This window comes from Nicotiana sylvestris, chromosome 9, assembly GCF_000393655.2.
Source record: "Nicotiana sylvestris chromosome 9, ASM39365v2, whole genome shotgun sequence".
In the NCBI taxonomy this organism is placed as follows: domain Eukaryota; kingdom Viridiplantae; phylum Streptophyta; class Magnoliopsida; order Solanales; family Solanaceae; genus Nicotiana; species Nicotiana sylvestris.
The window spans coordinates 186,529,804-186,543,567 of NC_091065.1; the positions used below are offsets into that span (position 1 = coordinate 186,529,804).

At 36.8% G+C, this 13,764-nt stretch overlaps 1 protein-coding gene and 1 long non-coding RNA gene across 2 annotated transcripts; both read left to right on the forward strand.

Annotated features, from left to right (window-relative positions):
- Positions 1 to 387: 387 nt before the first annotated feature.
- LOC104247208 (uncharacterized) lies at positions 388 to 4,078 on the forward strand. Its single transcript, XR_716145.2, has 2 exons — positions 388 to 823; positions 3,916 to 4,078. It is a non-coding gene; the product is annotated as an uncharacterized lncRNA (long non-coding RNA).
- Positions 4,079 to 5,268: 1,190 nt separating this feature from the next.
- LOC104247210 (protein ACCELERATED CELL DEATH 6-like) lies at positions 5,269 to 13,271 on the forward strand. Its single transcript, XM_009803171.1, has 3 exons — positions 5,269 to 5,842; positions 11,896 to 12,422; positions 12,554 to 13,271. The coding sequence occupies exons 1-3, from the start codon at positions 5,269 to 5,271 to the stop codon at positions 13,178 to 13,180; spliced, it is 1,728 nt and encodes a 575-aa protein (XP_009801473.1). The 3' UTR covers positions 13,181 to 13,271.
- The last annotated feature ends 493 nt before the right edge of the window (positions 13,272 to 13,764 follow it).

The window sequence follows — 13,764 nt, forward strand, 5'->3', positions numbered from 1 at the left end:
TTCTTATTAATGAAATTGGCACTACTAGAAATTGGAACTATGACAACGTTTTTTATTGCTACGGATCAGTAACCGTTGCTATAGGTAGTCTATTGTTACGGTTTTAACCGTTACAAAATATTATTGGAACTACCGGGACACTTAGCTACTGAGCCGTTGCAATAGTCTTAAAACTGTTCCGATAGAGGTATATATGGCAACGTTTTGTAGAATCGTAGCAATAAATCAATCTATGGTAACTATTATATCTATTGTTACGGTTATTAATTCCCTCCTTATTTTTTACCCAAATTTTCTATACCCCTAAAATGAAAGGGGCCCACCATGTGATTTGTAATTTTTATTTTTTGTTTTTATACCTAATAAAATACTACTATGAAATACGTAAACCCCTCAAAATTAGGGTACAAGCTCACAATCGGAAATTACAAGGAGATCTCTTCCAATCATCTTCACCACCAAAAATCAGCAAAAACTAGCCCAAATCACCTTGAAATCAGTCAAAAAACAGCCCCAAATACCCCAGTGAAAATCAGTCAAAAAGACCTCAAAACAATCACCTCTGAAAATCGGTCCAAATCTCAGTCAAAAGGAGGTCAAAACGCTGCAGAAGATAGCCATTAGAGCAGCTCCAAATTACCATCTCCTCCAATACGATCTCCTCCAGTCAACAGCTCTTCTCGCTTGTCAGCGCCATTACCGACTCGCTCGCTCTCTGTTTGCTCAATTACTCAAAATTCATTTTCCTTTCAAAAACCCTAGCATCGAGTTTCTACTTATTTACTAGCTCGCATCGAGTTTCTACTTCGTACGTCTAATTCGGGTAACCTTCAGCTCTTCTAGAGTATTATTTTCTGAAACTCTTAATATTTTTTGATTTGGTAACTGTTATTTTTATATTTTATTTCTTACAGTAATTAATTTTTTAACTCGTACTATTTTTTCCAGCTGCATACAATGTGGTTTCCCCTTTTATATGGTTTTGCAGATCTGTTGTATTCCTATCGATTTGTCGAAATTCATGTTTATTTTGTTTATTAACTCGATTAATTGACTGTCCTCGGAAAAAAATTGGGAACTATTTGGAACAATGGTTGTGAGCATCTAGTTAGAAAGAGCAGACATGTTTCAATACTTGGGAAACTTATTGGCGTGGAAAAGAATGGGAGCTAAAGATTTACTTTGCAGAATCTGTTTGATTTCTGCTATTTCCAGTGTATTTTTCTGCTATTGTAATTAGTTTTGTTGGGGTCGAAAATAAATTCCAGTGCAAAATTATTGGTTGTGGAACTGTTTTTTTTTGTTGGTAATTTGATTGTGGAACTGTTGTTATTTGAGTTATGTCCTTTTGGCTGTTGGAAATGGTCGTAGCATTAATAGATAATTTGTGGTTTAGACTTTAATTAGATAAAGGTGCAGGATAAAAGTTTAAGCTTGGAACACTTTTAACTGCTACATTTGCAACTTAAAGGGAATTAAGACTCCTTACTTGTAATGAAAGCGACTTTCAATTTAACTTTACCAATTAGAATGAGATTTATGTTCCTATAATTATGCCTATTTTCAATATATTTATGCTGCTTGATCAAAACACAGAATTCACTAGACCCCGCCTTGTAAGAATTCACTAGGTATATTGTTGTTGTTGAAAGAAGTATTATGATTGTAGATTAAGGCAAAAATTGAAATATGAATCTAAAATCTAAATGCTACTTTCCCCTTCCTTTGCTATACCAACTTGTCGTGTTAACGAACCAGATCCTTGAGTGTTTAGCTCGTTTAACTTCTGGACAGGTTCATCACTTAACTCCTCTTCCCTCATCGTGTCTTCATGTTGTTCTCTTGTGTGGTCATCCCCTCCTTTTGGTTGTTTTGTTGCCGACGACATTATGGATAAAGTTTGTTTACCAGCTGTAGTTTTAGAATCAGCAGTTTCAGCAGCTGGTTGATGTCTCAACATAGCCTGTAGCTTCTGATATTTGCTTCTAAAAGGTAGTACTAGCATCAGTACTTATTTTAGTTGCGCTTTCTAGGGGAAATTTCCATAGTACTTTGATTATCTTCATCTGCGGAGTAGCCCTTTCAGCTTGTGTAACCAAAGTATTCTAGGGAGTAGTGACCTCAATCTGGCTGAACTGTTTATGGAGGATGATGGTTGCATCACAACATATTTGTTGGATAGCTCTTGTTACATAAATTCTTTCACATTCATATTTTCTTTTTGCATCTTGCTTTCCGTATATGCCAATGAATAAGAAGGGGGATAGCCCATCTTCTGGATATTATCATCAGTGGGCGATATCATCAGTGCTATTATCAGTTGTACCCTCCAACACTTCAGTACCATATATTCTTGCAATTCATGATTCACAACTTTAGCATTAAGATCAGCTGGTTTTATTAGTTGAATCACCAGCTGTAGCAGTAGGATGATCCAGCTTATTATAAGCTTGCACGACTGGCTTCTCAGCTGGGTTTTGCCATATTTTTGGGTTGGTTTCGGAAGGAGAATTGCTGAATTTTGCAGAAGCTTTGGGAAGGTGATTTCTTTAGCTGTTTTGCTGCATTTTTGGGCGATATTTGCATCTGTTTTACTGTATTTTTGGGCAATATTTGCAGCTGTTTTAGATCTAGTTGTCCTGAACACCTGCCTTAGAATGTATATCTGTGTCATTTTGTCCTTTGAATATTCTAACTGTTTCTGCTTTGCATACTTCTTGGGTGATTTAACTGTTTCTGCTTTGCACACTTCTTGTCCTCTGAAGTACACCTTTTAATGGCATTTGAGATCGGTACACTCTAAAGTTTATGCCATGATTTTGGTTCAAATATCAAACATAATTAGTTATTTAAGCAGAACTTCAATGGAAAATCGAGTTATATGCCTTGGCAATACTCTATTGGGACACTCTAAAGTCCCCCATTCTTGACAATTGTTTCGTCATTGTCCCCTCTTCTCCCGCATCTCTTCAACAGCACTCGCCGCTATCTCAATTATCAATTTGATTTAATGATTTCTGTTTATGTGCATATTATGTGTTTGTGAAAATTCGTCGATTTACTGATTACCAGCGATGTCTATTTTAAAATGGCCGTTGTGTATGAGCCGACGCTATATGTATATTTCCGTTTCTGCCTCATAAAATTTTCCATTGGCTCTTTAAAAAGCTACTTGAATCAGATATGGAGATGATATATTGCCTGTAGGAGTTACGTAGCTGCGGCATCCAGTACAGGGCTGCTCAGTTACCAATCTTGCCATCCTCTGGAGTTGATACATTGCCTGTAGGAATTACGTAGCTGCTAGATAGATCTAAAGGTGACTTTCCAGCTAATTAGTCAAGTACAAGAGTATTAAACCTCCATGAATGAGAGTAATAGCATACATTTGACACCTTAGTTTTATTAATATATACATGAAGCACAATTTACTTTTGAAAAATAATGTCAGAAGTCTTATTCCATTATTGTCAAATAGAATTGGTACTGCATTCCATTATCGTCTGAGATGGGTTCTTAATATGTCTCTAGGAGATTCTTGGTTCTTTCCTAATGAAACATGTAATTTGTACTATCTCTCCTCTTCACTGATCTGTTAAGTTGAGTTCCAAATTACTTGTTAAGTTGATTTAGTTATTTGCCTTATTAATTGGAGACGTTTGTCTTTTTGTACTTCTTGTGAACTGTTTTTTGGAATTTTGCATTCTTGGGAGTATCTTTTTATGTGTTGATGATGCCTTATCTCCGGAATATCTTTGTCCGTATATTATGGGATAAACCAATATTTTGCCATCCAATTTTGGGGTTTAATGCAGAATTTTATACTTTCTTTTTACCCTTGGTTTTGTGGACCAAGTGAATTTTTAGATAGGATTCTCTTGAAGGGATAATGACTTTATTTATACTCTTTTGTAGGTGGAGTAAAAATGAAAGACAGAGGCGGTGATGAAGATCTAGACCTTACTTAAGAGAATTTTGAATTATTGATTGTTGTAGATGCATGTGGCGGTTTTTAGGAATGTTTGTTATCAAGACATTTTAAAACATTTTTTATTTATATAATTTTTAGTGTTTTATAGTTTATTGTATATATATGTAAATCTTTATTTAGAACAGGGGCAATATTTTCAATTCAATTAAACTGTTACAATAGCTAACAGAACCGTTGCCATAGGACTTGCAAACTGTTCCAATAATCTAAAAACCGTTGCAATAGGTAGTTCAATTGTTGCAATATCTTAAAGAAATCGTTGCCATTTCTATAATAGCCGTAATGATTTAATAGATATAGTAACGGTTATTGACCGTTTCATTTAACGTTATGGTAATGGAAATTAACCGTTCCAGTTGATACGAATAATCGTTCCAACAAGAAGAGGGAAAGCCATTGCGATAAACTATACTATAGCAACGGTTATCTGAACCGTTCTAAAAACCGTTCCATAAGCTCTATAGTAACGACAACTTGTGGAACGGGCGCTGAACTGTTGCAATACCTCTATGGCAACGGTTTAGCTATCTGTTGCAACGGTTTTCCATGCGTAGCCATAGGTGAATTTTCCAGTAGTGTGGTTAAAGTTGGTATTAAGAATCCTCTAATGTTAGCTTGCCTAACAAGTGAAATGTTAGGCGCCATCACTATTATGATGGTGGGAATTCCGGGTCGTGACACACACCTAAGTGGAGCGATATTACTACTATAATATTATAACTTAGTAGTGTCAAGAAACTACTACAACTTCAAAAGAAACAACACTTTTTGTTTTATACACCTCACTATAGTATTACTCGCTCTCACTAATTATCTCACAAATTACAATATGTGGATTACTCTCTCTAACTTCTACTGCTTCTCTCTTATTTTAGTGGGATTGAATGAAAAAACGAGTCTGCTATTTATAGAGTGAGTCGCGGTCCAAATAAACCAATCAAAATCTATTTTATTGCCTACTTGCCAATTTATGCAAATTGGTTATGACTTTTGGTTCCACCGTCAAAGTTTACAGCCGCCGACAAGCTTTTAGTTCAAAGCAAAATGGTTATGACTTTTGGTTCCACCGTCAAAGTTTACATTTCAAAGCAAATTGGTTATGACTATTGGTTCCACCGTCAAAGTTTATTCCACAATCTTTTATTTCAACCAATCACATCTCTTTCTTTTTGTCTTTTTTTTCTAATTGTTTATTTTATTTAGGGACTGGTCCCACAATAACTAAGATCATATAATTGGACGAATATGGATGTATTACGTACCCGATATCACAAAGGATGGATCCAACCTTATATAAGGCTGCAGTGGAAGGCAATACCGGAGAGGGCGACGACTTCCTACCAAAATTGACAGGAGATGAAGAAATTGGCTATCAATTCACTCAGAAGGGCAACACAGTCATCCACGTCGCAGCCCTTTATGGCCACTCCGATTTTGTCCAACGAGTCCTCACTATTTCCCCGGCATTGTTATGCCGTCAGAACAAGAAACATGAGACAGCACTTCACGTAGCAGCTAACGAGGGTCATGCTGAAGTTGTCCGCGTGCTGCTCAGTGAAGGACAACGAGAGGCAAAGCAGCTCATGATGCGGAAGACAGATGACAAAGGAGATACGGCCTTGCACAAAGCTGTGAGGAAGCGACATTTTGGTGTAGTCACTCTCTTGGTGAAAGAAGATCCTGATTTCGAATTTCCAGCAAACAGTGCTGGGGAGACGCCTCTGTATCTAGCTGTGGAATCTAATTTTCTGGATGCTTTGCGTGAAATCTTGAGATACTGCAATAGACCATCTTATTCAGGACCATCTCAACGAAACCCTATGCATGCAGCAATCATATTCAAATACTCCGGTAAGAATATTGTACGTTTTTTTTTTTTCGTCCGCGCAAAAAAGAATGATCCATTAATTGTCATATTTGAAAATAATTTACCTTTATGCAATGATTTATAGCCACACAAAATATATATGCCGCATTTTACACCACAAGTTCAAAAGTCTTCTCTCTTATCTTAAGCTCCATACCCAGTCAAGTGAGTTCACATAAATTGAAATGGAAGTAGTATATCCATATAAATTACAGAATATGTTAGATAATCGCATTACTTGGCCTGATTATGGGTACATATTCCTTAAGTCATGATTGATTAATGCACACTTTAGGTTAATTATAATGTGTAAAGTTCAAATTCTAAGGTTCCGTACCCCTGTTGGGATAAAAAATAATATATTCCGCCCAGGAATAATACCCACGACAAATAATAATAACACAAGAGAGTAACAACGACACCAACTCTTTTAATGGGGTAAAATACAATACCCGAGCGGAGCAATATAACCACTATAATATTACAACTTGGTAGTGTTAAGAGGCTACTACAATTTTGAAAGAAATAATACTCTTTATTTAAAGACACCTCACTATAATATTACTACCACTCACTATTTATCTCACAGACAACAATCTGTGAATTACTCTCACTGCTTTACTTTCTGCTTAGCTTCTCTCGTTTTTTTTGGTGTGTCTGAATTGAGAGAATGAGGCTGCTATTTATAGCCATCATTGCTGCCCAAGAAACCAATCAGATAAATTGGTTCATTGCAATTTGCAATTGCAAACCACTGGCGCCCACAATTTTATTTTTTCTCCCCGTCAATCACTCCTCTTTCTTTTTCTTTTATTCAATGTGGTAGGTGAGGTATGGACCCCACAAATCTCTCCCTTAATTTTGATTTTTCTTCCTCAGTCCAAGTCTTGTTCTCAATCTCTGAAAATCTTCAAACTTGAGAGGCTTTGTAAAAATGTCTGCAACTTGATCATGAGACTTCACATATTTGAGCTCGACTTCCTTCTTGGAAATGCACTCTCTGATGAAGTGATACCTTGTATCTATATGCTTGCTTCGATCATGATACACTGGATTCTTCGCGAGTGTCTGAGCTGATTTGTTATCAATACAAATCTTTGTAGCTTCCATTTGTGGCAAATTGAGATCCTTTAATAATCTCCTTAGCCAAATAGCATGACATGTACATGATGTTGCTGCTATATATTCGGCTTCACAAGTCGAGAGAGTAACAATTGGCTGTTTCTTTGAACTCCAAGAAATAACAAAATCACCCAAGAAAAATACAAAACCAGTTGTACTTTTTCTATCATCAATATCTCCTGCATAATCACTATCACAAAATCCCACAAAGTTGAAATCATTAGAAGAAGAATAAAATAACCCAAAATCGATTGTACCTTTTAGGTAACGAAGAATTCTTCTAGTAACCTTCAAGTGAGTAGAGGTAGGAGCCTCCATGAAGCGACTTACTACTCCAACTTCAAAAAGTATATCTGGCCTGGTACAAGTCAAGTACCTCAAACTTTCCACAAGATTTTTTCTCGTGGGATCCATTTTTTCTCTTTCATCAAACTTGGACAATTTTGTCCCACTTTCCATCGGTGTTTTCACGGGGTTGCAATCGAGCATGTTGAACTTCTTCAATCTCTCTTTTGTATAGCTTTCTTAAGAGATAAAAATTCCATCATCCATGTGCTTCACTTCTAGGCCCAGGTAATATGACATGGGCCCTACGTCTGTCGTCTCGAACTCACGGGACATATCTTTCTTGAAAGCTTCAAACAAACTTGGGTTATTACCCGTGAAAATAAGATCATCAACATAAAGACAAACAAGTAAGATATCTCCATTAGTATGAACTTTAAGGTAAAGAGCATATTCATGGAGACAACGAGTAAACCCATTGTCTTGAAAATACTTGTCGATGCAACTATTCCATGCTCGCGGGGCTTGCTTTAATCCATATAAAGCTTTTTTCAACCACAACACTTTATCTTCATGGTTTTTGACCATGAAGCCCAATGGTTGTTCAACATAGACTTCTTCTTCAAGATAGCCATTCAAGAAGGGTGACTTGACATCTAGTTGATGAATCTTCCACTTCATTTGCGCCGCCAAAGAGATAAGCAAACGAATCGTCTCCATGTGGGTAACAGGTGCATAGACTTCTTCATAGTCAATGCCTTGCCTTTGCTTGTACCCTTTAGCCATAATTCGTGACTTGTATCTCTCCACATCTCCATCGGCATTCTTCTTTGTCTTGTATACCCATTTCACTCCAATTGCTCGATGACCCTTGGGAAGAGTTGTTAACTCCCAAGTGTTGTTCTTCTCTATTGACTCAATCTCCTCCTCCATGGCTTATCTCCACCTTTTGTTTGTAACAGCTTCATCAAAGTTCATTGGTTCACTGTCAGCAAAGAGACAACATAAAAAATCAAAATTAGTAACTTCTTTTGTGTCCTCATAGAGCTCTTGAATGCTCCTTGTCTTTTGTGGCTGTTCATTTGAACCTTCTTGAGAAGAGGGAGATGCAACATTTGTTGGAGAAGGAGGTGGAGTTGTGTCCTGCACAGGTTCCACGGTCTCTGGTTCTTCTTCATCACAAAAGTATGGAAGAAAATCATATGAAGTTTCTTCCTCAGCTTTCCAATTTTATGCCAATTCTTCATCAAATTCAACATCACGACTTACCACCACCTTGCCGCTACTTGGGTTGTATAGCTTGTGGCCTTTTGAACTCGTATCATAGCCAACAAACACATGCTTGACACTTCGATCGTCAAGCTTTGCTCTCCCTTGATGTGGCACATGAGCATAAGCTATGCTCCCAAAGATTCTCAAGTGCATGACACTTGGATTTCTTCCACTCCATGCTTCTTGAGGGATTTGATCTCTAACATTTCTTGTTGGAGACCTGTTATTCAAATAAACTGCACAAGAAACAGCTTCGGCCCAAAATTCCTTGGGCATACTTTTAGCTTTCAACATACATCTAGCCATATTAAGAATCGTTCGATTCTTTCTCTCTGCAACACCATTTTGTTGAGGTGAATAAGGTACCGTTAGAGGGCGGCAAATTTCATGAAGTTGACAGAAGTCATTAAATTCGTTTGAAGTGGATTCGCCACCTCTATCAGACCTTAGAGCTTTAATTTCATTGCCACTTTCTTTCTCCACAAGTACTTTGAAATTTTTAAAAGCAGTAAAAGCTTCAGATTTTTTGTTCAAAAAATAAACCCAAGTATTTCTACTAAAGTCATCAATGAAAAGCAGAAAGTATTTTCTTTTACCAAAAGAAGGTGGATTGATTGGTCCACACACATCAGTGTGGACAAGCTGGAGCGGCTTGGTTGATCTTGACATGACCTCCTTTGGAAAACTCCTCCTTGCATGTTTCCCAAGAAGACAAGCTTCACACAATTAATTTGGATGATTGATTGATGGTATCCCATGTACCATGTTTTTTTCTCCCATTGATTTGAGCGCTTCAAAATTTAAGTGCCCAAATCGCATGTGCCAACACCATGATTTATCTTGCACATTAGCCTTCAAACACTTTGCATCAATTGTTTTAAGATTCAGAGAAAACAATATATTCTTTGCCATATGCACTTTAGCAATTAGAATTCCACTTGAATCTCTAAGCCAAAGATGCATATTTTTCATGTGGAAGTCATATTCCTTTTCAAGAAGTTGGCCCAAACATAAAATATTACTTTTTAATTTTGGCACATAATAAACACCTTGAATTAACTTGTGACTACCATCTTTACAGGATTTCAGAATCGTACTTATCCCTTCGATTTGAACCTTTGAGGTATCTCCAAAGGACACATTACCTCTCATCGTTTTATTGATCTCCACAAATTTCTCTTTGCATCCACACATATGATTGTTAGCTCCATTGTCCAAATACCATGAGCTGCAATCATTTCTGTCTTCTTCCTTGAGTGTCATCAACAACATTGACTCATTTTCTTCTTTCTTGTCGTCAACAAGATTAGCTTTTTCTTCAACATTGCTACGACATTCCCAAGAGTAATGGCCAAATTTATGATAATTATAACACTCAATTTTTGATTTGTCATACCTTTGTCCATTATTTATTTGGTAGTAGCTACGTCCTCTTCCTCCTCTATGTCCACGACCACGACCTCTAAATGTTTGGTGGATTTTAACTTCATTGTTGAAGTTGTTACTGTTACTTCTTCCTCTTCCATGACCGCCACGGCTTCGTCCTCGTCCGTTTCCTCGATAGCTTGTTTCACGTCATAATCCTTGAAGGATGCCTGAGTTTTAAGAAGTTGCACCAATGACACTTCTTTTCTCCTTTTGATCTTTTCTTCGTGGGCTTGTAAAGAACCTTCCAATTGCTCCACCATCATAGAGTCTAAATCTTTAGACTCCTTAATAGCACACACCACAAAATCAAATTTAGGTGTTAAAGTGCGAATGATCTTTTCTACCACACGGACATCTTCTATGTCCTCTCCGTATCTTCTTAGTTGATCTACAACAACCTTCACTTTTGAAAAATAATCCAAGATGCATTCGGATTTTTTCATTTTTAAAGCTTCAAAATCAGCCCTTAGAGTTTGAAATTTTACCTTTTTCACCTTGTCAACTCCTTGAAGAGAATTTTGTAAAATACCCCAAGCTTCTTTTAAGGTGGTAGCATCTGTCACCTTCTCAAACATGGCATCATCCAAACATTGGTGGATGAGCGTGAGAGCTTGTTGATCCTTCTTCCTTGTCTTTGCCAAGACTTTTTATTCAGTTTGAGGCAGAGTTTCCTCATTATCTGGTTTTGCATACCCTCTATCCACGATTTCCCACACATCTTGAGAGACAAGAATGACTTTCATACGTAGACACCATTTCTTATAATTATCTTTTGTCAGATAGGGGTACTGAAAAGATAATGGACCATTATTTGCCATGGCTCTGATACCACGTTGTTGGGATAAAAAACAATATATCCCGCCCAGTAATAATACCCACGGCAAATAATAATAACACAAGAGAGTAATAACGACACCAACTCTTTTAATAGGGTAAAATACAATACCCGAGCGGAGAAATATAACCACTATAATATTACAACTTGGTAGTGTCAAGAGGCTACTACAATTTTGAAAGAAATAATACTCTTTATTTAAAGACACCTCACTATAATATTACTACCACTCACTATTTATCTCACAGACAACAATCTGTGGATTACTCTCACTATTTTGCTTTCTGCTTAGCTTCTCTCGTTTTTTGGTGTCTGAATTGAGAGAATGGGGCTGCTATTTATAGCCATCATTGCTGCCCAAGAAACCAATCAGATAAATTGGTTCGTTGCAATTTGCAATTGTAAACCACTGGCGCCCACAGTTTTGTTTTTTCTATCGGTCAATCATTCCTCTTTCTTTTTCTTTTATTCAATGTGGTAGGTGAGGTATGGACCCCACAAACCCGACTACCATTCCCGTCCAAGTTTTGCGAAAATTTCATGTATACATGTACATGTTTTAAAACACATTGATATATTAATAGTGACACCCTATTATATAAAGCAGAGTTTGATTGAATGCAAAAGTGCACCCGCGACGTTCAAATCATGGTTCGCTTCTGCTAGTGAACCCTTACTTATAAACATTCTAAGGAACAATGGATTTAATACCAACATATATAGTCCATAATAAAGATCTTAATGGTGTCGAAACGTTAAACTTTATTCATGTATATTGGAGTATTTATTATTAGTTCATGAACTAATTAAATGTATGTATTAGGAGATGTAGATAAGCGTGGTGTTAATCTAGAGAGTTCATTCATGTACTTTGGGGAATAGGAAAAGTCTTGAATTATAAGGTGATACATTATACTCTAGATACATGATAAAGATCACTTATAAATATAAGCCAAGTTACGAAGAAGAATCATCTTTTCCTCCACTTCTCTTCTGATAGGTTTGAGTGATTGTTTGAGTTGTCTTGCTCTCCAAAATTTTCTAACGTATAGTATAGACGAATTAACGGCTTATCATCTTATTTGATGCATGCAGAGTGCATTAATTTACTGTGGCAATGGAATAAATCACTATGCGAGGAAGCGGACCAGTGGGGTTGGAATTCACTGCACTATGCCATTAAACTAGGGAGTAAAGAAGTAGTTTCCGATTTGCTAGGGTGGAAGAAATCATTAGCCTACATTACAACCGGCAATGGAGATGACTGGACGACAACATTTCACATTGCAGCCAATGAAGGTTATGTAACTATAATGAAGGAGTTATTAAAGCACTGCCCAGATTGCTGGGAAATGCTTAACAGTCAAGGCCAAAATGCTCTTCATATCGCCATATTGAACAAAAAGAAAAAGGTAGTCAAATTCCTATTAAATTCTCCAGAATATCTTAGTCTAATTGATGAGACAGATAATGATGGAAATACTCCACTCCATTTGCTTGCTGCTTCTGAATACTGTGAGCAAGAACTAATAAAGCATCCCAGAGCAAAAAACATGGCATTTAACAAAAAAAATCAGACTCCGCAGGATGTAGCAATGTCTGCCAAATGGACACCAAGTAAGGTAAGCACCATATAAATCCACACAAAGGTGAAAGTTTAATATATTAAAGGGTAAATTATGTTAATCACTCACTTTCGGATATCTTATCTGTATTTCTAAATCAAAACTTACTGCATTTTTTCTATATATAGGGCATAATGATAACGCATTTGTTACGAATTGGCCGATTTGGAGGACGGGATGTGAAGATAAGACTGAAGGACAAGAAAAAGCCAATGACAGAGAATGAGAAGGAAAAAAGGAAGGAGGAGGATGAAAAAATGAAGGATAAAGTTATGACGGTAGCTCAAACACATCTAGTTGTGGCCACACTAATAGTTACAATTACCTTCGCAGCTGGTTTCACATTGCCAGGAGGATTTGACAGCAATCCCGGCCCTAATCAAGGCATGGCAATTCTAATAAGAAAAGCAGCTTTCAAAGCATTCGTTTATACGAATACCATTGCATTTGTATGCTCCACTGGTGCTGTATTCAGCTACTTCACCATGGCAGCAAGGGCTGTACTATTATTAACTAAAAATCATCAGAGTTTGATTTTGTTATATGTGCTCGCGACTCACTTGCAGCTTTTGGCCATGGCAGCACTTGTACTTGCATTTGTTACTGGTATGTTTGCTATTTTAGCACATTCAATGGGTGTTGCAGTTACTGCCATCGGCTGCATCTCATTCCTTATCTACTTTTGCATGTTGTATATGGTATTCAATTGGAAGTCCTATCTGTACATTCCAGCCGCAAAATTAAAGCGTCTTTAATATTGTACAGCTGGGCTCTATTGAAAATAGTCTCTCTACCTTCATCAGATAGTGGTAAGGTTTATCCTCCCCAAACCTTACTTGTTGGATTACTGGATTTATTGTTATTGTTATTACTATATATATATTGTACATAGTTCAGCAGTCATGAATGATACTGATGCACTTGAGATGCTATTATTGTATTTATATGTTGGATTTCTAAGTTGTTCAGCAATACTTTCACCATGCTCAATCACAATAAAGGTGCAGATTTATGATAAAAGAGGAAGGAAAAATAATGGGTTTTAAGACAAATAAAGGGGAGAAAGGTCAAATTTCACCCTGAACGATAACGAACAATATTCATTGCTTCCCCATGATTGTTCACATTTTTGGTGTTTTAGGGATATAAAAAAGGAATTCTGGATAATTTTCAATTTTTCGTGTACTAATGTCCACGCCATCTTCATAAATTCTACCAACGGGCTCCGAATCGCCTAAAAAGTTATGGACCCATCAGAAATAACCTAATGAATAATAATTATTGCGTCGCTCCGATTGTTCCTCGTTTTTTGGCATTTTAGGGCCATAAATTAGAAATT

What these genes read in the sequence shown, in the direction of transcription:
- LOC104247210 (XM_009803171.1), top strand. Translation starts at nt 5,269, where the DNA reads ATGGATCCAACCTTATATAAGGCTGCAGTGGAAGGCAATACCGGAGAG. An exon ending in AATCATATTCAAATACTCCG is followed by an intron (nt 5,843 to 11,895) that starts GTAAGAATATTG and finishes TGATGCATGCAG; the next exon opens with AGTGCATTAATTTACTGTGG. An exon ending in CCAAATGGACACCAAGTAAG is followed by an intron (nt 12,423 to 12,553) that starts GTAAGCACCATA and finishes TTCTATATATAG; the next exon opens with GGCATAATGATAACGCATTT.